Source organism: Lacerta agilis, chromosome 6, assembly GCF_009819535.1.
Source record: "Lacerta agilis isolate rLacAgi1 chromosome 6, rLacAgi1.pri, whole genome shotgun sequence".
Classification (NCBI taxonomy): Eukaryota; Metazoa; Chordata; class Lepidosauria; order Squamata; family Lacertidae; genus Lacerta; species Lacerta agilis.
In genome coordinates this window covers 47,546,547-47,574,276 of record NC_046317.1, presented here as the reverse complement: position 1 = coordinate 47,574,276, position 27,730 = coordinate 47,546,547, and the positions used below count along the sequence as shown (strand labels likewise).

General features: G+C 47.0%; 1 protein-coding gene across 5 annotated transcripts in view; it reads left to right on the top strand.

Moving 5' to 3' along the window:
* Nucleotides 1-4,214: 4,214 nt before the first annotated feature.
* The window catches only part of KCNC4 (potassium voltage-gated channel subfamily C member 4), a 46,583-nt gene continuing 23,067 nt past the window's right edge, over nucleotides 4,215-27,730 (top strand). For all 5 annotated transcript variants that reach the window (XM_033152452.1, XM_033152453.1, XM_033152454.1 and 2 more), the window contains exons 1-3: nucleotides 4,215-4,968; nucleotides 13,236-14,175; nucleotides 18,143-18,328. In XM_033152452.1, the coding sequence (XP_033008343.1) occupies nucleotides 4,327-4,968; nucleotides 13,236-14,175; nucleotides 18,143-18,328 (1,768 nt within the window). In that variant the 5' untranslated portion in view covers nucleotides 4,215-4,326. The remainder of the gene's footprint in view (nucleotides 4,969-13,235; nucleotides 14,176-18,142; nucleotides 18,329-27,730) is intronic.

Sequence of the window (27,730 nt, the reverse complement as noted above, 5' to 3'; positions counted from 1 at the left end):
CCATGGGTGGGGTGAATGTCACAGGGGACGGGGCGAGCATCCTGGGGGGTGTGGGGATATGCGGCCACCCACCACAAGCCTCCCGGGGGGGTGTGCTGCCTGCCACGAGGGCATCAATGTCACCCCCTCAGGGATGGCACCTGGGGCAGGCTGCACCCGCCTTGCTGCACCTCTGGCTGCCTAAGGTGCTGGACTGGTGAATTGGGGGGTGCTCTGGCATCATTGTGCATGTTGTGATGTACCCCATCATTGTGAGTTTATTGGTCCTCTCTTTGTGTGGGTTGTATGCAGGCATCATCACTAGCAAAGTTCCTAATTGGTGGGTTTTGGCAGTATTTGCAGGGATGGGGGGCACCTGTGTTTTCACACCATTTTTAGATGGTGTGTGTGTGTGTTGCATGTTTTCTCCAGCTGAGCTCTGCAGCTGTTCTGCCAATGTAGCAGCAATGCGTCTCTCCCCACCCAGCATAATTGGTGTATAGAATTCTTCCGTTTAAGTGATTTTTCTTTTCTCTATGTCTGCAGTTTGCACATAATTATAAATCTTACATCAACTCAAGTGCCCATTAGATTTAAATAGAGGAAACGCTTTTCTAGTCCACATTAACAACACACACGGTGGTACACAAATCATATGCGAGAAGACACACACTTATTCTTGCCAGCAGGGGAACAGTCGGTGGTAATAACAGCTACAGTTGGATCAGAGTCTAGGCACATTGGCCTAGGGAGCTTCCAGACTGTTACTATTTTTGAGTGGGATTCAAACACATACTGGCAAATTCAGGTTGCATGATCACAGCTAACTAACTGGGAGTTGGTTTGCACAACAAACCCACTTCACTTTCCCAAAGATTGGACTATATGCAAATAATGAAGTGACAGGGAAATATACTGGAAAGTGTATTTAACCTCCCTGAAAACAAATCAGAACAAATGCTCGTTAGATAGCCAACCACTGTCTAACCTTCCTGTCAACAAATCAGAATGAATGCTCAACAAACATGTCACCTTAGAAACAAATGTTGCTGAGTCCAATGGGGCTTCCCTTGAGTAATTTTGCACAATAGGGTTAAGCTGCACAAGGCCTTTTTAGCATCAAAGTTTTGCTTCGCTAGGTAGATAATACATGCCCACTTAAATACTATATCATAGGTGGGCAGATCAGGATCTACTGATAGATTTCTGGGTGGTTTGCAGTAGATTGGCAAGAGGTTCTGACCTTCAAGTGTTTAACAACAGCCAGAACAAAAAATATTCATTCCACCTAAATTTGGCTGCTGAATCAGGTGTGGGGTGGAATGGGGTTGTGTGAAAGCCAGAGAGCTCAGTTCTTTTCTGTTTCTGGAAACTAATTCTTCGGTTCAGAATGTGCTCAGATGCACCCTGTTCTTTTAATGCTAACTGTCTGTCTTTTGCATCTGACTTCTGCCCACCCTTTCCCTATATCCAACTCTCAGGCTTGAAAACAACAGAGACTGGTGAATTGGCCAAGGGTGCTCTGCACACAAAATTGATACTGCCTCCAAACTGTCATTATTGTGGGGGGAGGGATTCAAGTGCACATTGCTACTTTAAGTTTGCACAGTTGAAGTGGATTAAAGGGGTTTCGTGGCCCTAGTGCAACAAATCTTCTTTAAAAACGAATCGGTTATTATTATTTTGTAGTTTATGAAATGCATTGAAAAGCATAGGATGAATGAATGACTGGCAACTAACAGGAAGACGTGGGAACACCCTGCAAGCAAATCGGGGGGGGGGGGGGAGGGGGGTGCTCATTGTCCTATAACTGCTCCACAAACAAATCAGAACAAACTCCCAAGAAAGACCAGAAAGAATCGAACGTCCCTATGATTTTTGTACAAGCAAATGACCGTTCAATAAACAGCTCATCCAGAGGGACCCCGTGTCATAGATACAGAGGAAGCAGCCTTATAACCGAGTCAGACTATTGATCCATCTAGTACAGCCTTGTCTACAGGCTTGGTTAACGGATCTCTAGGATTTCGGGCTGAAGACCTTTCCAACTCCCCACCCAGATAGACCAGGGATTGAAACTGGGACCTCTAGGCATGCAAGCGTGTGTTCTCCTACTTAGACCTTGCTTTCACGTGCCATCCTGGGAGCTGTGGGTGGAAAGCTGGGAATCTGGGATGCCCCATCCTCAGAACCTCCAGCTGGGGGCTGGCAAAGCAGGATGTTCGCCACGTTGAAGGTGCTTCCTCTGAGACGCCGAAAGGTGCCGTTGTGCGACCCACAATCTGTGGATGATGATGGGGAGGGGAGGAGGACGACCCTCCTTCCCCCTCTTTCTCACGACCTCAACTTCCTCCTCTGAATCTGAAAGCCGGAAAATTTACACTGGTGGGGTTTTGGGATGACCTCGCTCGCCCCCACTCTCATGCCTGCTCCTGTATACTCCGACCCCAAAGAGGACTCTCGGCATCAGCTCGCCCTTCCCTTCCGAGGGCAGCTTGTTCCCCGTCTCGAGTTGCCCCCCTCCGGAGGAGGAAACCGCGCCGAAGAGCTCAGGCAGCCCCGCCCCGTCCACACCCCCTCCGGCGCCGGAGCTGCCAAACCGCGCCGGCACCGACGGGGTTAATCTCTCCCCGCGCAGCTCCTGCGAGGCGAGGGAGACGAGCCCAGCCGAGCCGGGAATTGAAGAGCCCAGTATCCGGGCAACAGGCGGCGGGAAGCCACTGGCTGCGGAGCCGCCGGAGCCGTCCTGCTCGCGCTGCCCTCCGCAGAGCGCCCCCTCTGGACAAAAAGGCGAAATGCTCCCGCCTCCGTCGGCTGCCTTGTTCCGAAGGCCAGGAGGAGGCTGTGCGCTGCTCTGGCTCTTCCGTGGAGCCTCGACGCCGCGGGGCATCGCGCAACAGAGCGCCTGGCGTGGGGAGCACAACTCGGGCTGCAGCTGTCCATGGCCCCTCTCCGCCCGCCCCCAACTTCTGGGCGGCCCCCCAGTTGCCCCTGGTGACCAGCCCCCCCTCTCCCTGCAGGCTGCCCCTCCCAGCCCTGTCGGAGGGGAGGGGTTGCAAGAAAGAGGCCAAGTCGCCCAGGCGGTGCGCGGTGCTTCCTCCCTCCCTCCCTCTCGCCCTCCCACCATCCGACCATGAGGCAGCTCGGAGCGGGCTCGGCTTCCTCCAGTTCTTTCGCAGACGCACCTGAAGGCCGGCAAGACCCTTCGCCGTCTCTCTCCGCAGGAGCTGTGAGGAAAGCGCAGTCCCACCTGGACCCAACGACGGCCACCTCCGACGGAAAGCGCGTCTTGCCGGGAGCTTGAAGCTCCTTCTCCTCATCAGGCGGAGGAAAGGCGAGAGGAAAGTCAGCCTTGCTTGGACATCCCCGACGCCGCACCCCTCTCTCTCCTTCCCTGGGGGTTGCTGGAGGGGAACCAGCTCAGCCAAGCAGAAGCAGCGGCGGATGGTGCGCCTGGTTCGCTCGGCTTTTCTTCACGTCTAGGAAATAAGCGGCAGCGGCGGCTCCTTCCTCGAGCGCGGGAGACGTCCATGATTTGCTTGTTTGTTTCTTGATTGCGAGTCTGACCTGCCTGGGAGCCAAGGCGAAGCTCGGCAATCCAAGACGGCAGGAAAGGCGAGACCCCGGGAGAGAGTTGTTTGAGGATCTGTGTCCGAGAGAGAGAGAGAGAGAGAGAGAGAGAGAGAGAGAGAGAGAGAGAGAGAGAGAGAGAGAGATAACCAGCGTGGGAATCCAACACTGGAGCTCTTTCAAAGTTTAAAGTCAAGTCAAGCCCTGTCTCCTCTCCACTTTGGGAAGACTCAGCAACCTGCTGAAGACCAGAAGAGAGAAAAGAGGAGAGGAGATGATTTCCTCCTCCTCCTGTTCCTGCTGCTGCAATATCCGTCTGATTTGTTCCTAACACGGTGTTTTTCTTTACCAGACTCCTGTGCCCTCGATAAACACGCGCGCACCAGTTCCGTTGCCATCTGCTTCCAGTTCTGCCTCAAGGCAGGGGGGCCGAATCCTGTAGCTCTCCGGCTCGCCAGGCAGGCCCCTTTCCTTCCGTGTCTGGTCTTCGGCTCCCCCTCCGTCGAGGCACTTGTTGCTGCTGGGTGGCTGAGGAGCAGAACACTTCCCGTTGGCCTCCTCCACTCGCGCACACAAAGACGCTCTCCCTCTCTCGAGGAGGAGGACTGTGCCTGCTCCAGCTGAATGCCAGTCCCGGCCCACCTCTGAGACCCACCGCTCCTGCCTGCCTGCCTGGGAGAGAGCGAGAGAGCGCGCCCTCGCCCAGCCGCCCAGCGCAGCTCCTTGCCAGACGGAAAGGGTCATCCGAGGGTACCTGCGGGCCACCTAACCTGATCTATGATCAGCTCGGTGTGTGTCTCCTCTTACCGTGGGCGCAAATCCGGAAACAAGCCACCGTCCAAAACATGCCTGAAGGAAGAGATGGCCAAAGGCGAAGAGTCGGACAAGATCACTATCAACGTGGGGGGCACCCGGCATGAGACGTACAAGAGCACCTTGCGCACCCTGCCAGGCACCCGCCTGGCCTGGCTGGCCGACCCGGACGCCCAGAGTAACTTCGACTTCGACGGACAGAGCAAAGAGTTCTTCTTCGACCGCCACCCAGGCATCTTCTCCTACGTGCTGAACTACTACCGGACAGGCAAGCTGCACTGCCCCGCCGACATCTGCGGGCCCCTCTTCGAAGAAGAGCTCACCTACTGGGGCATCGACGAGACCGACGTGGAGCCCTGCTGCTGGATGACCTATCGGCAGCACCGCGATGCCGAGGAAGCCTTGGATATCTTCGAGAGCCCGGAGCCCGGGGCTGGCGGGGCTGGCGAGGAGAACGAGGAGGAAGGAGCCCGGGAAATGTCTCTGCAGCGCCTGGGCATGGACGACAGGCCACCGGGGGCCACGGGAGCAGGAGGCTGTTGCCGCAGCTGGCAGCCCCGGATGTGGGCACTCTTCGAGGATCCCTATTCATCCCGGGCAGCCAGGGTGAGTTGATGGGCAATTGGTGGGGGCACCTATGGGAGCGGTGGGGGGGCTCCCCACACACTGGCCAGATCCACAGAGGCTTGGCTGGGTCCTCATGGGCCCCCACCACTCAGTTACCCTTCCTGTGCCACTCCATTGTTAAGCCTTCTGTTTCTCTCCAGAGACAAGTTGCTTCGCATTTCATTTTTAAAATTTGTTTCAAAATGTTGTTATTAAATGATTTCCATGAGTTACATTCAATTTGAGACATTTTTGTTATGGGCAGTAAGTATGGGATTTCATCCACTCTTGAAGGCTTTTGAGTCGAGTTTCTTTCTTTTCTTTGTGAAGACCCTCTTGTTCATTCGCTGCTATTTTCTCTTCCTCTTTCCCTTCATGTGACCTTCTTCCTTGCTCTCCCTTGCTGACACAAACGTGAGAGGGAAGCGCTTCAGTTCTTATTTTCTCTCTCTGTGTGTGTTTCTTTACTTTTTATACACACACCTAGAGGAGTAAAACAGCACCTCTGAATTTGCATGGAGAGACCTTGGATGTGGCTTGCCCCCACCCCAGACAATGATCATCCCAGCACAACTCTCAGTAGGCAAACACAAGGCCTTCAGATTCCCAAGGCATCTGCCCCAGCATTACGCATGCTGTCCCCCCTTCCACTCATGGAATTCAAGATCTAAAATATTTTTAGGAAATCCCAGTAATAATTACCTATATCAGTGGGGATCACATAACAATAACTACCATAGAGAGATCAGAATTTTCGTAAGTAGTGGGTCCATGACTTTTGAAAAGCAGGGGTCTGTAGTACAGTACTTAGCTAATTAGGAACCACTGATCTATATATTCCCCTCCTATGCTTCTCCAAGGTTCACCACTGGCATACATGTGTTCTTTCACACCTCTCTCTTGAGTCTGTGCTTACATGGGTGTGCACAGAAATTAATGTGTTAAGCAGCCAAAGAAAGAAGCTGGGGGTGGGAGTATGCCCTTGACGAGGAGGGTACATTGCCCCCAGCTTTTCTTTCTATTTATTGCCCTTTTTGATCCGCTGTTCAAAAACAAGCCTTCCTTTTGTTTAAGGAAGCTGTGATGCGACCCCCTTGTTTCACCCATGTTAGCAGTAAATTTACTTTTCATCTCTTAGAATTCTGACTTGCAAGCAGATTAGTGGTACCTGCCATTCCTACCTGTTTGCAAGTTCTGGAACAAGAAATACAGCCTGATGGGAAGCCACCTGCTACTTGCCTGCTTTTTCACTCTGAAAGATACTTTTTCATGCGTACCAATGGAGACACACCCACTTCATTCCCATTCAAACCCACACAAATTAATAGAGGCAATCTCCACATGCTTTTGCTTTTTAATGTACGCATAAATCAAATGCATTATTCACATCCAGCCATACGCTCTTGCTTTTATGCTCAAGAAGTAGTGGTTCATATCTCTGGTTCCTTAGTCACACCTATCACGTAAATGCTGGCACATATACTCTTAGCTCTCTCTGTCTCACATGCAGAAGCATTGCTGGCATTTAGAGGTGTAAAAAATGCAAGGGAACACTCTGAGCTCAGCCTAGATCCTGGCAGAGTTCACATTAAAATGTGTGCGTTGGTGGGGGATTGGAATCTCTATAACCATCATAAGCAGCAAATACTCTTTTGGCACCTTAAAGACTAACAGGTTTGGGTGGGCATAAACATTCATGGATTGGGGTCCACTTCATCAGCTGCATGAAACATTATCCTCCATTGCAGTTATGGTATAGGTGTATGCACATACATCCAACATGTTTTCTTCCAGCCAAACAGCCAAATCCCGAAACAACACATTCCAAAGATGGCATTACAGGTCCCTTCCGTAGTCTCAAAGGTCTTAGATTTCCAAAGCTGCTCTCAATTTATGAGAGGGTCCAAAATAGACTTGCTGAAAACAGCCTCCAGGGATTTTCCCACACTGCATTTGCCTGTCTCTCGTCTTCTCCTGGAAAATGCTTTCCCCAGCCGTTGACCTCGGTGATGCCTGATGATACGATTATCAGAGATAGAAACTAAAAAAATCTGTCCCAATGTAGTGATAAGTACAGTACATCTGTCCCTATTTTCTCCCTGCAAACCATTTAAGAATATGACCAGCACCCCACCAAAAAATCAGTTTCAGTTTCTTGGAGAAAGCAAAGCTAAGGGGCTCTCACTGTCAATGCCATATGGAGAATCTGGCAGGAAATGTGACTGTCCTCTCCCAGGGACCAAGGCACAGGGCCATAGAAGAATGGCTTTGAAAAGCATTTAAATTAAAAGGGAGAGGATATGTATTAAGATTTGGTGGGCCTTAGCTAGATGGCATGACTTGGCGGACTCTTCTGTACTCTGGGGAAGCTGAGAGCAGTTGACCCAGGAAACTTTATTTACCTCCATCTCCAAACTTCCTTATAACTGTGATAAGGATCCTCATATGGTATAAACAGATGCTGTTCAACTCATTTCAAGCTCTCGATACTTCCAGCAAGATTATCTCAATTTGTATCAGCTAAGTATCCAGTACTGCTAATGTTACATACCAGTGTTGAGAAGGGTGTTTTAAATGGTTCATGAAATATGAATGGTTTGTCTTAGAACGTGCCCTTGCGCTTCATTTAGGTGGTGTAGAAATAACTCCCCCTCCCATTAATGGAATCCTGCTTTGAAAGAAACAAGTGTCAATGCATTATTTGTCACAGAAACAATATCTCTGATCTTTGTTGTCCACTAAGGCTTGACTTTCCAAAGACTGCCATAGATTCCATCTTTTTCATCACTGGAATAAATTCTAGCTGGCCTTAACTGGCCTTATTAACCCTTGTTCTTCATTGGGTAAATAATGTTTTGATTTGCTTTCTCAGGCCATAATTTTTTTAAATAATAATAATAATAATTCTGTATTTTTCTTGACTAAGACAACATAGGGAGAAAGGTACAAAAGTGATGTCACTCAGTCTCACTACTTCAGTGTTCCTGCTCAAAAGATGTTGCCCTTTGCATGTAGTTGTATGAAAACGTGGGGAGCAAAGGACAGTCCTTTGTGGCCAAGTTGTTCATTGTAATCAATATTATTCATGCTTCCCTGGCAAGCAAGAATGTCTGAGTTTTTCAAGCAGATGGCATTGGGATCAGCTTGTTGAATCTCAGCCTTTTAGCCCAGACAGGCCCCATTTCTGGCTGGACCCCATTACTCTTAGCCTGCCCCCAATCTCTCCCTCCTGCCACAAACCAACATCATAATACATCTTGGTTTATAAGGTTGTGCTGCGAAGGGGAGGAGCCTGTGGCATCATCACGCAAAGTGACAGTTGTATTGGTGCTTTGGCTGGAGCTAAGAGTCCCTGCTGTGGCATTGACTTCTGAAGGGTGGGTTTTGAGAGCTGTTTTTTCACACACTTATGGAAGATATTTATCAGAACACAAAGTGGGCAATGAGGCACAGGGCAACGACAGAGTTCATCCTTCTTTCGGAATTACACTAACTCTAGTTAGGAAGTCCCTCAGCACAACAGAAATTGATTCCTCCATACAAAATGCAGAGAAAGCGGCTTTGGCTGCAGGAAGCAGCTGACTTTGGAGTAACAGTAGGAATTGGTGCTTTGTGCTAGGAAGGAGCCCTGTGCCCCTGCCGTGATGAACAAAGGCATGGCATGCTAGAGACTCACACAAACAGCTGTAATCATGGACATGAAACATTGCAGCAGTCTGCTCAGCAGGAGTGAGCAGAGTTTAAAAGCCCCAAATGAAAGCAGATTTCCCACCTTAATTTCTGCTGCTCACAGCCAGACATAATTTTGCATCCTGACTCACTTGCGGACTGTGAAGAACAGTAAAGGCAGAACTGTGTAGTGGGCATAGCTCACCAGGAATTGATGCAGAGGTTCTTTGCTCACACTTTGCCTGCCACTAGAAGGCAAATGTTTCAGTAGTAGCAGAGATACTAGGATCTGACAGCGTTGGCCAGTGTGATATTGTGGTGGTAATTGTGTCAGACTAGGCACAGACGATGGGAGATCTAGGGTCAGTTCCCCACTCAGCCATGAAGTTCACTAGGTGGCCTTGGTCTAGTCATGCTCTGTCAGCCTAAACTATATTGCAGGCTTGTTGTGAGGAGAAACATTGGGGTGTGTGGGTGTATGTCCCTTAAATTCCTCAGAGTAACAGAAGGGTGGGAATGAGATAACAAATAAACTGCTGGACTGCTTTTTTTTTTGCATTGCATTGCATACTGCATAGAAACAGAGGAGGAGGAACAATACCTGAAAAGGCCTGGCTCCACCAAAATGACACTTCCAAACCTGGAATATACCCCACGCCAAAGGGAGACAATTGCAACAATGTGGTGGTGGGGTTTTTTTTCTTCCTCTTCCTCTTCTTCTTTTCTCTGCACAGAGAAATGTAACAGAGAGCCCATCACAATGATACTACTTGTGGCAATCATGTTAGCTACTGTTGCTGTTCAAGTAGATGGGGGCAGCCCTAGAAACTACAATGAGAACTCAGCTATACAGTGGTAAATAAAACTTTTAAGTGTGTTGTGAAGTGTAATATAGAAATGTGACACTAGATTGCGATGGTGAGCTATGGAAAATTCAATATGTTTTTCAAAATGTTTTTTTAGAAAGCATTTTCACAGCTTTTTTAAATATGTGTGTAGATTCCACCTGAGCGCATAAAACCACCAAAAGAGGAAATGAGCATGCCAGCAATGCATATACAGGCCACAGGAAGAGGCTTCAATGACTCTATGTGTAATCAAGAAAGCACATGATCTAGAAAACAGGAACAAACACACTATATATGTGAAATTAAGGCGTTTCTCCACTCCTGTAATGTGCATCACTTTACACTTGCCTACATTGAATTGTATTTCCAATTTTACTATTCATTCACCCAGTTTGGAGAGATCCTACTGGAGCTCTTCACAATCTCTGTTTGCTTTGTTTTAACTACCCTAAACAATTTGATATTGTCAGCAGGTTTCCTCACTGCTCATGAACATTAGATCATCTATTGTTGTTGTTGTTGTTGTTCAGTCGTGTCCGACTCTTCGTGACCCCATGGACCAGAGCACGCCAGGCACACCTATCCTTCACTGCCTCCCGCAGTTTGGCCAAACTCACGTTAGTAGCTTCGAGAACACTGTCCAACCATCTCATCCTCTGTCGTCCCCTTCTCCTTGTGCCCTCCATCTTTCCCAACACCAGGGTCTTTTCCAGGGAGTCTTCTCTTCTCATGAGGTGGCCAAAGTACTGGAGCCTCAACTTCAGGATCTGTCCTTCTAGTGCGCACTCAGGGCCAATTTCCTTGAGAATGGATAGGTTTGATCTTCTTGCAGTCCATGGGACTCTCAAGAGTCTCCTCCAGCACCATAATTCAAAAGCATCATGGACAAGTTTAAAAGCACAGGTTCCAGTGGTGGTGTTTGGGAGCCTCTGCTTTCTACATCCCTCCATTCAGAGAACGATCTGTTTATCCATACTCTCTGCTTCATGTTTCTTAACCAGTTACTGACCCTCTCTTATTCCACGACAGCTAAGCTCAGGATTCTGTGGTGAGATGAGGTGCTTTGTCAAAAGCTTTCTGAGAGTCTAAGTACACAGTGTCCGCTGGATCACTTCTATCTATATGCCTGTTGACATTATTGAATAACTATGGTAGGTTATTAAGGCAGGACTTTCTCTTGTGGAAGCCAGGCTGGTTCTGCTTCAGCAAGGGTATATCTTCTGTATGGTTGGTAATTTTGTATAACAATGTTTTCTACCAGTTTCCCCAGATGTTGAGCTAACCACTCTGAACACCTTATGAAAAATGGATGTTACATTGGTCACTTTCCAGTTCACAGGTGTGGAGACTGATCTTAGGGGCAAGTTACTTGTTTTTATTATAAAGTCAGCAGTTTCACATTTGAGTTCTTTAAGAACTCTTAAGTGATGGCTACCTGGATGCAGTGATTTGTCAGCTTTTATTTTGTCAAAAAGGACATCGAACGTCATCTCTTGACATCACTATTTGCCTCGGTTTCTTAGACTCCCTGTGAAAGTTAGGCACAGGGATGTGCCTTATAAGTGAAGACAAATGCAAAGAATTAATTCAGCTTACTCCATAAAGTTCACTTAGGATAGTGGTTGATCCATCATTCAGAACAGATGGGAATCAACTTTACCCCAGGTATCTAAGTGGAGATGGCTAATTTAATGGGGTTGTGCTTAGAGACTGGGACAATTGTTCCACGACCCCATGAAGTATTATGAAATCAATATTTGCCTTCATATCACAGGGCTGATGAGTCTCCTCTTGAGCTAAAATCAATGATCCAATGCAATGACTAGATGTTAACTGAGGCCAAGCAGTAAAAATGAAAAACTCTGTAAGGCTCATCACCAGCTTGGTAAAATTGTTAGGTGCACTGATTTGTTAAATAAAGCATCAAATTATTCTTAGAGAAATGGTGTACACGTGTGCGTGTGCATGTGTGCATGTATATTCAGTAGCAAGTCCCACTGAAACCTCTCAAGTAACTCTGTAATTCTATACATACTTAGCTGAGAGGATGAGGAATATTTGTTGATAGATATACATAGGACCGCTCTATTACATTTCAGTGGAAATTACTCTCAGGTACGTATGGCTGCAGCCTTAATGCCAGCCACACACACACACACACACACACACCCTAGCCTGCTTTAAAATGAAATCTGAGTTTAATGCAAATAAGTACCGGTATGTTAAATATTTACACTAATAATCTCAAAAAATTCAATTGATAACTTTCTGTGAAACACATTGAATTAAAGGTTGAATAAGCAGGACAGGAGCGCAACAGAACTTTCTGATGTGGGATTCTCAGCAACTGGCATTAAGGGGCATATTGTCTCCGACACTGGAGCTAATACTCAGCCCTCATGACTAATAGGCATGATAGCCTTTTCATTGATTTGTCTAATTCCCCTTTAAAGCCAACTGAGTAGATGGCCAACTCATCTGGCATTTATTCCTATTCCATGGAGGAAAACTGATTTGCCCAATAACCGCCAGCTCTTGCTTCTGGAAAGTTATCAATTTCAAAGGCAGTTTACCAAGTGACGGGGAGAGTTGCGTTGTTTGGGGGAAAGAAACTTGAAACTCCTCTGTGGTCTCTGAATGAGTTTTACTCAGGATCCTAGCCTTAGCCTTTAAGCAAATCATCTGGCTTAGTATGCTCTCATGTGGACAGGAAAAGCCAAACGAAAATCTGTGAATTTCACAACAGATCCCCTTGTCTCTAAATGGTAGGTACTGTATATATTCTGTAGTACATGTAGCCTCACAGTTTAGGGTTTTGGATTACAGTATACTCCTAGGTAGTATGAATCATTTATTTAATTGTAAACCAGTGCTTTCATTAATACCACATCAAAATGATATATGAACCATCAAGCTTTCTTCTTCATCATCAAAGCTTCCAGACCTTTGCTCCAAGTCATCATCAACCAAAGCACAGAAATAGCCTTCTTATGTTCATGTGGGTTTTAATCCATGCATTGGTTGGCAAACTAATGTGCAGGGGGGAAACAAACAAGAATGAGGCTGGAGCACAAACAAACACAAGTAGTCCCAACTGGGTAATTGAGCTCTTCCTGTTTATTGTTAGTATCAGTGGCGTGTGAGACAGGGAAACAGGAGAAACCAAAACTGCTGACAAGTTTCATTGCCACCAGATGCATGGAAACTTGCCCAACAATTTGGTCCAAAAAGGACATCATAAAGCAATGAGGAAGTTCAGTATGGCATGCTCAGTCCTCGCCTAATCTTGGCACATACTTATTAGTATTATTCCTTTAAGGTTAGCATAGTGTTGAAGGTAAAAGAAATGAGATAGCCTGCCTGCAAGCTCATAATTTTGAGGTATGAACACTCACTGTTTCCAGTCTCCTACCTCCAACTTCTTTGACTGATCAATCTCACTGAGTTGGGGGTGCGGCTGGAACTGAAAAGATTCATTCATGAAGGAGAGGATCCATTCAAAAAAGTTTCCTCCTCTCCCCAGAGAGCACAGCCACATCAAGTGGTTAGATAAATCTCCAAGCTTGTCATTTGATCATGGCTATGCCTCTTCCTAGGTTCAAATCAAGCATACATCTTCATTCTGTATCTTCTTTGTAGCAATAAGTGCACCGGAGAAAGAGAGAGATGTTGTTTTCTACATATATTGTTTTTCTTCTCCCATGGCCTGTTCATTTTAATCACTGAGCTTATTTTCTCCTCCTGCTGCAGATAATTGCTTTTGCCTCGCTTTTTTTCATTCTGGCGTCCATAACAACCTTTTGCCTGGAGACGCACGAAGCCTTCATCATAGATGTTAACGTGACTGAAACGCTGGTGACGGGGAACACAACCGAGACCTTTGTGATGCGAAAGCTGGAGACGGAACCCATCCTCACCTACGTTGAGGGAGTCTGTGTCTTGTGGTTCACTCTGGAGTTCCTAGTGCGCATCGTTTGCTGCCCAGATAAATTGGTCTTCATCAAGAACCTTCTTAACATCATAGACTTTGTAGCCATCTTGCCCTTCTATTTGGAGGTGGGACTCAGCGGCCTATCATCTAAAGCTGCACGGGATGTGCTGGGCTTCCTGAGGGTAGTACGTTTTGTCCGGATCCTGAGGATCTTCAAATTGACACGCCATTTTGTGGGGCTTCGGGTACTGGGCCATACACTTCGGGCCAGTACCAATGAGTTCCTCCTCCTTATCATCTTCCTGGCTCTGGGGGTTTTGATCTTTGCCACCATGATTTACTACGCTGAAAGGATTGGAGCCAAGCCATCTGATCCGAGTGGAAGTGAGCACACCCACTTTAAGAATATTCCCATTGGATTCTGGTGGGCAGTGGTGACCATGACCACATTGGGCTATGGCGACATGTACCCCAAAACCTGGTCGGGCATGCTGGTGGGGGCTCTTTGTGCACTGGCAGGGGTGCTTACCATTGCCATGCCTGTCCCAGTTATTGTCAACAATTTTGGAATGTATTATTCATTGGCGATGGCCAAGCAGAAGCTGCCAAAGAAGAAAAAGAAGCACATACCTCGCCCAGCGCCGCTTGACTCACCAACGTACTGCAAGTCAGAAGGCAACTCACCCCGCAACAGCATTCAGAGTTATAACAGCCCTCCAGCAGCTGCAACAGCAGGGATGATGGAGAGAAAAAGATCAGGTGAGGTGAAAGATCTTGGGCTGAACCAAAGCCAGAGAGAGAGAGAATTTGGTGGTAGGAGACTAGAAGCAGCTAAACACCTTGCAAGAGACTAAACAGGTAGATTCTGCATCATGTATGTTCCTCCGTTAGGCCACTCATATAATGATGCTGAAATCATAGTTAAAACAGAGGTTGGCTTTGAGCAATTCTCTCGGCACATCCCTCTATTAAATGTTCCCCTTTGTGTTTATGGATCAGGGTAACTGGATATGTTTAGCCAAAGCTTCTGACTTGGTCAACATGTCAGCATGGTCTCATTCTGTCAGCTAGATCTTGAGCCAAATTCTCTACTTTGATGTAAATGAGAAGTAGTTTTATTCAATGAATGACTTTGTTCTCAATATCCAGTGGCTCCATGTAGCGTCAAAATGTCAAAGTGTTTGCTGTGGGGGGGGGGAAGATGCCTTATGATCAATGATTTGATCAATGATCAAAGACATTATGATATGTTTTCACCAATGGCCTGCTTGCACTATTTATTTAATAAATTAATTTTATTTATTTATTACATTTCTATACTGCCCTTCATCTAAGGATCCGAGGGTGGTTTACAATATAAAAAACCAAAAATATGCAACACAGTAACAAACAACAACAATAACACCCCACAGTTTAAAAGGCCATAGATTATTTAATTAGCTGAAGGCCTGAGAGAAGAGAAATGTTTTTGCCTGACACCTAAAGATAGGCAACAAAGGCACCAGGTAAGCCTCCAGGGGGGGGGGGCATTCCACAAACAGGGAGCCACCGCAGAAAAGGCCCATTCTCAATTGGAGGGGGACACACGAAGAAGGGCTAATCTTCCAAGTGCCAAATCACCAACAGAGATCCCTGAACTGCTGAAAAGAGTGAATCCTCAGCATAACTGCTCTCATATCTCAGTTTCCCAAGCCAGTCTGTATCATGTGAAACACAAGGAAAAAGTACCTTACATGGATCACTGCAAGGGGCAGTGTTTGCCTGCCTCTCTCAGGGGAGTTGTGCAAGCTTCTCCTTTGGACATTACACCAAGGGTGTTCTCTTTTTTGAACCTGGGGGGACCCTAATATGGATCGTGCCCTGGTGGCAGGGGCAGGGGCAGAAGGGAGAGCTAAGCTGTTCCCTTTATGCTGTTTTCCAATAGAAATTCACCCCCTCCCAGCTGCTTTCTGTCCCCCAAAGCTGCTATTTGCTGCTGTTAATAGTGCAGAAAGATTCCACAGGGAAACGGTGGGGGGTGGGGGTGGGAGGCATAACAATCCCCTGTTCATGGTACTTCCCACGACTGCTTTAAACCCTGGGATTCAAAGAGGTTAAGCAGTTTGACCATGTAAAAGCAAAAGAAGATGCACGGTCTCTTGCCCATCAACTTCCAATACCGTGAACCATTTGACCTTTTCTTCAGCAAGAAGTATTGATAAAAGGTGGTCTTCAGCACCCCAGAGTCAGCCAAGTAGCCCTTGATATGTGTCATGTGTGCGGAAAGCTTGTGAACATGACAGGCAGGTGATTTGTTTCTGATTCTGTAGTGCTTTCCCCTTTCAGCAGCTGGCACTTGTTGTTAAGCGAGGAATAGTTGCTGCCCAGGGCTGTGGCTCTCTAAGGGATTCCTCTTGCAGGCTCCTGTCTAGCAGTCAGAAGTGCTCTGGGACCTCTGTGATGATCCTAAGTGTACAGCATCACTTAAAGGGGACGAGAGAGAGAGAGAGAGAGAGAGAGAGAGAGAGAGAGCTTGAGAGAGAGAGAGCTTTCTTGTCCTTTGCCAGAACAGAGGCAAGAATTTGCATGCAAGAGCCTTCCAGTAAATGAGTCCTAAAGAAACTGAGGTGGACATGTGCCCATGCACATGTCCACAGGCATGAATGGAACTCAGAGGAGCATTGATAACAGAAGAACTGGAGCATCTTACACCCGCTGAAGATCTGCCTTGAATGGATTCTCTCTAGATTTAGATAATAACAAAGGAGTTTCAGACACAGGTCTCAGGAGGAAGTCCTTGGCTCACCCTCCACATCATTGCTAGCAGGAAGCCAGCCTTTCAGTTTTGTTCTTAAGATTTCCCACCTTGTTAGTGGCTGGATAATGCTTTTAGGCTGGCCTGTCAAAGAGGCTCAATGGCAGGCTGATTGTAGCCATTCTCAAGTGCCAATCTTGCTACCCAGATGAAGGAAGCTGGCCGGATATGCAAGCTCTGTTATTGGCAGGAAGTTGGACCAGGTATGACACAACTAGCATAACTGGCACTAACTGGCCTTCTTGAGGAATCCAAGAATGTCAGAGCATGGTGGTTGAGTAGCTTGCTTGGTTTCTTCAGACTGTGGCATTGGTATGAGGTAACGAGTAGCACACCTGTCTATGAACTGGAACAAGACTTTTAGGGACGGAATGTCATCAGAGGCATCTCATACGAGGCTTATCAAGTACCTGATACAGAAAGCTGTTGGCAGGAGACTCCAGTTTCTGTAGAAACCATAGAGCCATTGCCATAGCAGTAACATTTGCTATACTGGCAGGAAGTTTCTGCAAGTGCTCTCTCTTTCCACAGACTTATGGGGAGGAGTTCAATGTAGCACTCAGCAGATTGCTCCATCAGTGCAAGCATTCATATTTGCCTAATGGAACCACCTGCCCTCTCCTCTCCTTGTGCCCTATTCTGGGGGTTCTAAACCCACAAACCAGTTGGGGATGTGGGGCATGTGAGGGCAGAGGAGAGTGGTGGGGGAGATGCCCCATTGTGCTAGTGGAAGCCATTGCATTATAGAGTCAAATTTTCCATACGCATTACATTTTCTATAGCATACAGTATTTGATACAGTATTGGGGAGTATTTGGTATACAGTAGTATGTTTTGCAATGGCGAGAGAGCTGAATGCAGACCACCACCACTCCCAAATCTGGAAGACAAGAATTTGATCCTAGATTGTATTGTAAGCATCCCAGGATCATGGCCAGACCATCTGATGGTATAAACTTGAAGGGAGGTGGTGGGAAAAGAATGACTGCCTTGTCTCCCACAGCACTGAGGGACTTAAAGTACATGACTGAGTTGCAACTTGGTAGGTCTAACCTGTGTAGTCTCCATACTATGGCTGCTGCTTTAGCATCAAGAGAGCACTACCCTTCCCCACTCCCCTCCATACTGTGCAGCTGCCATGTCTGCCTCATCTTCTCCAAGGATCTTTGCGGTTGTGCTAATGTCCAGTTTGCATCTTCTCAGAGGCATCCTGTCAACCACTGTGAGAACAGGATGCTGAACTAGATGGACCACTGGCCTGATCTAGCAGTCTCACCTTACGTTCTTATGTCTGCCTGCTTGCACAACAAAAACCTGCTTTTGTAATGGGACTTGTGGCTTCTCTTCTTCCCCTCCAACCCCTTGCACATATCCCCAAATCTGCACCAGAGCCCCCCAACTTGAGCAGATTTTGTGGGAACCTGGGAGAGAAGTACAGGGGAGAAAAGGAAGGAGAAGCCCTGCTGCAAGCATGGATGCGCTGATTATGCTATGTTGGCTCTCTCAGTAGCACATGCCTAACATTTTCCAGCAAAGTGAATAATTTCTTCATATTCACTGCCTCTCTTTTTCTCTACAGAACTCCTCAGCTTGCAAGGCAGGCAGTGAAAGAAGAGCTGAAGGACAAAAGCCTCCCCGCCCCAACACTTTTGTTATTTATTTATTTATTGCATTTATATCCCACAGTTTTCTCCAAAGAGCTTGAGGTGGTGTACATAGTTCTCCCTCAGTTAAATCCCACTCGACACTCTAACCACTAGGCAAGCCAGCCCATTGCTTCACACACTGTGGGGATCAAACTCTCACTGAGACTGCCAGAAGGTTTTCCAGAACCTTCTTTTTTGCTTCTTTGCCTAGTTGCCAAGCAGGTACAGATCCAGTCTCCTCCCCCCGAAACACTTACCTCTTTGCCTATTCTTTCTCCTTTCCAAGATACCAAGCAGAACGGCGATGCCAACGTGGTGCTGTCAGACGAGGAGCAGCCTCTTTCGCCGCCTCACGAGGAGAACCAGCCCATGAGGCGCTCCAGCACCAGGGACAAAAACAAGAAAGCAGCTACCTGCTTTCTTCTGAGTGCTGGAGATTTCTCTTCCGCTGCTGATGGTGGCATCCGGAAAGGTATGAAGGAGACCTAGAGGCAAGCGCCGGTGGATGGAGGGGAGGTTGTGGACAGAAGAAACAAGGCACATTCATGAGGCAGGTGTCCCAGCTGGGCTGCTTTGCAGTCTTTCTCACAGCTGAAAAGGGAAGGAAACACTGCTTTTTAAAGCCCACAGCCCTTCACGCTCTTTTCCTGCCTGTGATAGAGTTGCCAGGTTGGGACCTAGAGGACGTTTATATAAGTCTCCCAGCGAAGCAGTAAACAAAGGCCGCATCCACCCCATATATTTAACCACTTTAGCAGTCTCAGCTTCCCTCCAAAAGCACCCTGGGAACTGTAATTTGTTAAGTGTGCTGGGAATTGTAGCTTTGCGAGGGGTCTCCAGTCAGCACCCTTCATGAACTGCAGTTCCCAGGATGCCTTTGGGGGGGGGAGGCACATCTGTTAAAGTATCCTAAGAGTGCTTCAGAAAATGGTATGGATGTGACTAGGGCAGCCGTGACATCTCCCTCCCTCTACCTTCTTGGTCCTGTCAACAACCCTCCTCTGACACCTGGTGTGGCAAGCAAGACTCCAGGTATGGTTGGGAAGAGGATGGAGGGCAAGATCAGGGAGGCAATGCATGAGAGAAGCTGTAGCTGCCTTGCCCCTCACGGCAACAAGAGATTTCAAGGCATATGAACACTTGGGCTGCGGCTCCATTTGCTCATAAGAAGCAATACTCTCCTCTTACATTCAGGTAGCTCATCAGAACTGACTATCTTTAACCAAAGCCATGCCTGGTTTGTGTTTCTGTTCAATCTCCAAATATTTAGGCTATGTAACTCATGCCCTTGGAGCAGATTTGCCAAGATATTCAGGTTGGGTTTCATAAACTCCCACCCCACCTCCTACTTTCTTTCAATTTTCATCAGACTTTGAAAGTGGCTGTATTTGATTTTACTCTTCTTCATTTCTTCACCCATCTGCCCCACCATATGTCCACACCACAGCCCATCTTGAGATGGTCCTTCACAGTTTCTTTCCTCATGGTTTGTTGCCCCTTGTTCTTCCTTGATGTCACTTTAACTACTCTTTGTGCAATGCTTGCCTCTGTGTGCTTCCTCCTCTTTGACCATAGACTGTTATTTTGGTTAATAGCTATTTTACATGCTGAAGATGCCCAAATAAGGCCTATGTACTCTTACATTTGCATTGAAGTGTGAAAAAATATCAGGTCGCACACAGCTCCCATCTCTGAGGGAATATAGAAACTGTTGGGGCTGTATAATGTCATGAAAAACAAACAAATAAAATGAGGTGTCTACTTGTAGGGCAGTGTGTGTGGATGCATAGGTAGAAATGTGCATTGTTCTAAAGTAAAGAAAGAAGAGAAACAGTGAAAATGGAGGAGAAATGAGTCAATAGGGTGAGGACATTGAGAGAGATAGGCGATAGTTCTGGAAAGTGATTAGCTGCTTAACTGTGGTATCAAATTTCACATGGGGGGGGGGAAATCCTTAGAATTGTTACATTAATCAGAACATTTCCAGACCCACCAAGAGTCTCCATTTTCCAGGGACCGTCCAGGATTTACAGAAGCCATCCTGGTTTCTGATTTGATACCAAAATATCAAAGCTTCTCCTTAGAACGTCCCTATTTTCATGGGAGAAATGTTGGAGGGTATGGAATTATCTAACCATCTGCCATCAGAAGGGCAGTTATCTGCCAGAAGGACAGTTTCTTGCATCTGTCCCTTACATCTTTCCTTTTAGATTTGCCTTTGCATGGAGACTCAGGTTAAATGCATTTATCTGATTCCCTTCCACTTTATCTATTAAGCCCATCTACCTGTTTAGTTAACTTCCTTCAGTCTCTGCTCTATTTATGCCTGCCAGCCTTTATTCCAAATGGTTTTTTAATATCCCTTCTCAGCAATAAAGGCATATTTTTCCTCTGATTTACAACTCTTGTCCTTGTTAATATCCTATGAGTTCAGAGCATTTGAGCTCTGATTTAGCAAGCATAGGAGGAGAACAGTGAGTAGATTTTAAAAAAAGAGAAGCTGTTCACAGTAACTAGCCTGGATAAGTTTATTGATTTCAATAACACCAGCAGTCAGCAGCTATTGGCAGACAGACACAGTTGAGAAAACATAATCAAATAAGGCTGAGTCATTAGTATGAGCAGTTCTGCTGGCTCTCTGCCTCTTTGTTGAGAGCTGAAAAGTAAGCCTTAGCTCAGGAACAGGGAGCCTGTGGCCCTGTTCTTGTTGCTAGACTGCAGCTCCCATCTTCCCTGATCATTGGCCAAGTCTAACAACCACTGCCCCCCACAACTTTCCCCTCCCTTCCCCAGCTGCTTAGATTTGAAGCCTTGTCAACATGCAGCAGCAGTCACACACTCTGGGGAATGGCTTCAACCGGCCAGCTAAGCCAGATGTGGGTAGCCAATGGGTCCAGAGCTGTCTCAAGGGGATCTGCCGCCCTGGCGCGGCTATCCCTCCGGCGCCCCCGCCATGCCGCCTCTCCGCCGCCTCCCTCCCACGCTTGCCGCCCCTTGGGAGGGGGGTGGGCGAGCGGGGGATGAGGGGCGTGGCGCTGGAGCGGCGCGGGGCTCTGCGCGCCCTTCCAGCGCTTCCGGGATGGGAGGCGAGGGCGGCCGGCTCGCGCTCCTGCGCGCAGCCGGGCAATTCGCGCTCTGCGCGCAGCCGGACGGCGCGGCGCGGCTGGGCAGCTCGCGCTGCATCGGGCGGGCGGCCGGCTGCGCGCGGGGCGCGAGCTGGCCGGCTGCGCCGCGCCATCCGGCTGCGCGCGGGAGCGCGAGCCGGCTGCCCTCGCCTCCCGTCCCGTAAGCGCTGGAAGGGCGCGCAGAGCTCCTGTGCTCTGCTGGGCAGCCAGAGGGTGTGGCGTGACCGGCCAGCTCCCTTGCCGGGAGTCAGAGGGCGCTGCCGGCAGGCGCTGCCAGCGGGGCTGGAGGGCGGAGGCGCCCTCCAGGCCATTGCGCCCTGGTGCGCCGCGCCACCAGCCCCAATGGATGAGACGGCTCTGAATGGGTCTCAAAACCTTGGTAAGTTAGGGACTTCCTCTGCATGCAAAGAAAGGCTCCAGCAGATGGAGCGGACAAGACTAACAGTGGGTCCAATGGTCAGGGAGGCTGTATTTGCATGTGATGTAGAGGCAAGATGGGACTTGTCCACCTTGGAAAGTTGTTCATCTAGGAGAAGGAAAACTCTGACCTTAAACCTCCACTGCCTTGCAGATCATCTTTAGGAGAAGAAAAGGCTAAGGAGAAAACCCTTCACAAATCTGGAGTGGGATCACCAGGTGCTGTTTCAGTATCTGCTCATCCCTGTCTCCAAATCTGCAGGTCAGCCTGTCCTGTTCCTGTCTGACCTATGAAGTTGACAGGGACCAGCATGGGGTGTGTAGCCTTCAGAGGTAGCATCCCACAGTGAGCACTTGGGCTTGTCCCATGAGGAAAGGATAGGTGTCTGTTTCAGGAATCATCTAGCTGCGTGCTCCAGTGCTCAACTGGGGACATGAGAAGCTGGTATTGGTGCCACCTACCTGCAAAGAAGTAGCAGAGGAGCTTCTGTGCTTTCGTAGGATGGTGAGGTGAGCAGCAACAAGGTTGCAACGATACTTTCATTTGGGACTGGTATCCAGATGGGGACTAAGAAGGGTATTTTGAGAAGGCTATTTAAATCATCACAGGTTTCTATTGCTAGCTTATAACAGTCTAGTTGCCCCTACTCATCATCTGGAAAGGCCCCAACTATGGGATTTGTGGATTTTATATATTAACTATATTTAAAATGCAGATGAGCAAACCACATGTGAGGTATGCGGACAAGGGAATGTGCTTGTTGGCGTAATTTGATGTACAATGTAAATCACACCTTTGTTTCTCTGAGTGTAGTGGGTCTCTGTTGCAAGAAAGGATCATTTAAAAGCATACTGAGGGTCTTGGATTCAGTCCATGATGGGCCCCCTGTGCTTGTAAATAGTTCTGCAGAACTAGGAATTATATTGGGTGCCGCTTCTCACAACAACAGAAGACTGTGGGCTGCTATTGATTCTGGCAGTCCTCAGCTGAGCTTGATGGTGTATGTCTAAGTGCACATACATGGATGTGGAAGTGAGTAATTGATCATGAGGCAGTGCAACTCATTTCATGTCTCTTTCTCCAGCATTAACGTATGCCCATAAATCTGTGTGCTTCTGTGTGATGAGTGCCTGCACGCCGAACCTATGAAGCATTGTGATACCAAAGAATGATCTCAGTTCCCTTCCTGATGGCACAGATCTCTTTGTGAAATGCCTTCACGCAGTTCCCTGGCAACAAACAAAATCCATTTTTAACCACTTAGGGTGACTTCAACCAGCGTCTGTGCACGTTGCTGAGAACGCTGCCTGTCTAGTTAAGCTGCACTCATAGCAATTAGCAGAGCAAACAAAGCAACAACAAAAACACCTTCTCACAACCATCTATTGCTTGGCAAATTTTCTTATAGTTGTTTCAGAAGTAGCTCTGAATCATGTGCTTTTTTGATATCAGTTGTCTATGTCTGGACAGGAGTTTCATTTGCTCCTTCTTGACACCGATAACAAGAAGAAAATGCAAATAAGTGCAATCTGGTACAGTACAATTGTATTCCAACACCATACTTGTGGTTATTGCTTTTTTGGTTCTGGCATTTCCAGGTCGATGCAGGTTGGTTGTGCATTAGAGTCATGGAATCATAGAATTGGAAAGGACCTCGAGGGTCATCTAGTCCAACCCCCTGCAATGCAGGAATCTCAGCTAAAGCATCCATGTCAGAAGGCCAACTAACCTCTGCTTAAAAACCTCCAAGGAAGGAGAGTCCACCACCTCTTGTGGAAGTCTCTTCCACTGTGGAACAGCTCTTACTATCAGAAAATTCTTCTTATTGTTTAGTTGGAATCTCCTGTCTTGTAGCTTGAATCCATGGGTCCCTCACCCATTCCTCATAAAGCTTGGTTTCCAGACCCATAATCAACTTGGTTGCCCTCCTCTACACACGTTCCAGCTTGTCAATATCCTCCTTAAAGGGTGGTGCCCAGAACTGGACACAGTATTCCAGGTGTGGTCTATTACTTCCTTTGACCGGGACACTATACTTCTATTGATACACCCTAGAATAGCATTTGCTTCTTTTTCTTTTTCTTTTTTGCTGCTGCTGCTGCTACTACATCACATTGTTGATTCGTGTTAAGTTTGTGGTCTTCCAAGACCCCTGGATCCCTTTCCCATGTACTACTGGCAAGGTGTCCCTCATCTTATATTTGTGCAGCTGGTTCTTCCTGCCTAAGTGCCGAACCTGACATTTGTCCCTATCGAAATTCATTTTGTTAGTTTGATGGCATCCATTTCAAAACTAGGTCACACCATGGAAACAGCACGACTGCAAGCACAGTCTGAAGCAGGACTGGGAAACCTGTGGCCCTCCAGATGATGTTGAACTACAATTCCCATCACCCCTGATTGTTGGCCACACTGGCTGAGGCTGATGGGAGTTGGAGTCCACAGCATCTGGAGGACCACAGATCCCCCACCCCTGTGTCCAAAGGCTTGTGGAGATGTAACAATGACAGTTGCTGGTGTATGCCAGCATAAGCTATACAATTTGAAGTGAGCCTATTTTTTATTTTTTAAAAAAAGGATAGCTGTCTTTTCAAAACACCTGCTCCATTTGCTTCCCACGCTAACAGTTTAGCTTATGAAAGCTGAACTTACGCCATGGAGAGCTATTGTTTGGACACAGCTTTAGGCACAAAAATTGAGCTGCCAACCTTTTATTCTGATTATTACTTCCCATCTATGCTGTGTAAAATGGAAATGCCTAAGAGGCTGGGCTCTTGTCATGCTACATTCCCTCCTTCTACACCCTCTCTCTTCCCCCACTGGTCTCTTTGCCCATCCTCCTCTCCTGCCTACTCTCAAACAAACACACAAATACTGTACTGCTGATACTTATTACCATTGCAAAGTACAGTATAGACACAAACAACCAGCAGAACACTTAAGGCTGCCCCAGGGCAGACAGGTGAGAAGGTGGCACAAGGGATGCCTCTGCTTTTGCTGCCTTGCAATGGTAGTCAAACCTGCTGCCCTCGTGATGTCTCATTGCTATCTCATACAATCCTAGAGCTGGAAGGGAGCCTAGGCTCATCTACTCCAAGCCCTTGCAATGCAGCAATATGCAGCAGTCAGGGATTGAACCTGCAACCTTGGCATTGTCAGCAACATGCTCTAACCAACTGAGCTATCCTGTTATCTTGGACTGCAACTCCCCCCAACCTTAGTTATCATGGACATGTTGGCTGCGGCTTATGGGAGCTTTAGTCCAAAGCATTTGGAGGGGACCACATTGGTGCAGACTGATCAAGGATTTCTAGACAGCCTGAGCTGGAGGATTCCTCAGCTTCTGCTTTCTAGCTGCGCACATCCCTTTAACATCAAATGGAAATCATTCTCGGATGTGTCTGAGCTTCCTGTTTCTGAAACTTGAGGAAGGTGAAAGATAAAATTCAGAGACTTCCATCAGCTTGTAATTCCTGTGCTTTGGTAGCTCTGAATGAACTCTGCACTACACCAGTGAATAATCCGCTGCTTACATCCGGCAGGTTTGTCAGGCATTTGTTCTATAGGGGCATACTTGGCACTTGTGCAATTTTTAAAAATTAAGTGTATTCATTTACCTATTAAGCTTGCCATTCTCAGCACTTTGTGAGTCATGCAGTAAATATGCTTAATACCGCACACTCCGTTCATTGGAGAGAAGTAAAATAGGATTCAGCTGATCAGAGAAATGATACATGCTTCTTGTCATCACTCTGGTGTATCTGAGAAGAATATCATTATTTGTAATCGGCTCAGCTGTATAGCACCCCGATGTGGAATAAGGCCAATTTTGCAAGTCAGAAGTCACACAAGCATGCATTTGAGGGATTGGGTGTGCTACAGGTGATCAAATCCAGAGGAGGGTGTGGCATTTGAAACCTTAACAGTTAAGTAGAAGAGGGAATTTTAGCAGACACAACTATTCTCAGCCCTGCAGGTCAAGTTGCACTTGCAGAAATGCTATCAAGGTACACTCAGGGCTTTCTCACCCATTGGGCAAAAATGGTCCACCACAGGTGTGCACAAGAGTCCAATTTGATCAGATGTGGGAGCTGAAATGGCATCCTTGATTAATTTAATTTTAAAATAATTGTAGGAAGTGTAGTTACAGGTAGGTAGCCGTGTTGGTCTACCATAGACAAAACAAAATAAAAAAAATTCCTTCCAGTAGCACCTTAGAGTTTGTTCTTGGTATGAGCTTTCTTGTGCACGCACACTTCTTCAGATACACTGAAACAGAAGTCACCAGACCCTTATATATAGTGAGAGAGTGGGGAGGGGTATTACTCAGAAGGGTGGTGGGAATGGGTGATTGGCTGATAGGTGTGGAAAACCTATTGACGACTGTTAACGACTGCAATTGGTCTTACAGGAAAAAGCAGGAGGTGTAGTTTGCCCAATCATATTTAAATAATCAACTGTCAGCTTTGTTAATTCCTTCTGTTTTGTTATGACACCATCATTTGGGATGTTTTTAATAGATTTTTTTAAAGCACCACTGAGTTGAATCAGCAATTTATTTATTTTTACCCTTGCTGAAATTTGTTTTCTTTTTTATTGTTTCTACATTCCCATCTTTTGCTCATCCAAAAGGAATGGCTTAACATTGAGGGCTGCATAAAACCCAAATAATCTATATACAGGAGCCTTATTCTCCTTCACATCTCATCACCCTCATTGCTCTTGTACACTGCGGGTCTCCTCTGTGACCAGTGGGGGCAGTACAGACTTCCATCTGTTGGTATGTAGATGCTTCTGTAGATGCCCAGTTGAGACAAGGCATTTAGATCATGCTGCTTGCACTTTCATCTGGGTGCAGTAGCACAGAACTGATGCCCAAATGCAACCCTGTGGATTGATACGTTTCGTAGCTGGTTAGCCAGAACTTTTCACCATTTGGACATAACTCAGAAACATGGAAAGAAAAGGGCACCGCTCAGTGAAAATCCCCTTGACCTTGGAACTAAAACAAAAATCAGTGCAACTTGAAGCTCCTGTCCAGTGCCCTGGGTTTTTAAATGCTGAACATGCATAAATAAACTCATGTGCACTTTCACACACCCTCATTTCTATTAGCTGCCTTCTTACCTGCCATACCTGTGAGTTGAAAAATAGCTTTTGAGCAAGTTGAGGGGCTGGGAAGTATCCAACTTTCAGTGGTATTCAACTAAGGTGTTCCATCAGTACAAAGATTTTCCCTTGTGCAATGGAACTTTTCTCCTCTTCCCCTTGCCCCCTCCATAGATCTGCTCCGGAAGGTTTGGGGAACCTCAAAACAGATTTAGGAGACCTGTGGAGGCAGTAGATAGGGGAAAGTTCTGTCGCACAAGCAGAAATCCTTGTGCTGATGGGAGTCTTTCTTAGTGCTACTTTGGACATAGTCCTTAGTATCATTATGTCTTGTTTTTATATGGGGCAGTCTATTAACATAGCAAAAATGAAAATTCCCTGCTCCCCCAGAAGCTTACATTTCAACAGTTAGGGAGGACAACAAAGGAAGCAGCCAGTTGTGTTTTGTTAGAGCACCTCTGCACAACTCACAATTCCCACCCCAAAGTCTACCACAGTCCACTCCAGCTTTATATTGTGGCCTATTGGGGGCATAAAACACCTCTGCTTTTGCAGTCCCAGACAGGCAATGAAAGCAGGGAGGAAGGGGGAAACTAGGAAGTTTATCTAGGCCTTGGTACACAGTGGTGGTTTTGTGATCTGACATTTTGTGGAGTTGGGCTGCTGCATATATTCCTTGATAGGTTTTTGCCAACTTGTAGAAAATTGCTGCTTGGTGTCATTTAAATGCAGGCTTCTAGCTCCCCATAGATGAGTTCAATTATCTGTTAATATAGCAGTCAAGAGTAAAATAAGGTGTGTGTGTGTGTGCCCTGAGGACCAGGGGTTTAGCACAGTCACAGGCAGCTTATTCGTTACTGATGAGACAGCTGTGGCCTTTGTCAGGCAGGAAGTCCAATTAAATTACCCCAATGAGCCTTCTCCTTCACCATTCCACTTCTATGCTTGTATGAGGTGCTTGCAGGAAACCTGGAAAGGACACTGGGGTTGAAACGGATGTGGAAAATATTTTCATAGTTGTTTTCACAGGGTCTTTGGCACTGAACGAAAGATTGGGAGCACCCAAGTGGGTTTAGGAGCCATAATTGGGCGATACATAGCCAGATGGCTTCTGTTATTGGCTTTCTGGTGTTAGATAGCCGGGGGTCTGAATCTGATTTCTGTTTGAATCAAGGACAAGCCTGTTGCTATTTGACATGGAAAATCCTCTGTGGACCAAGCA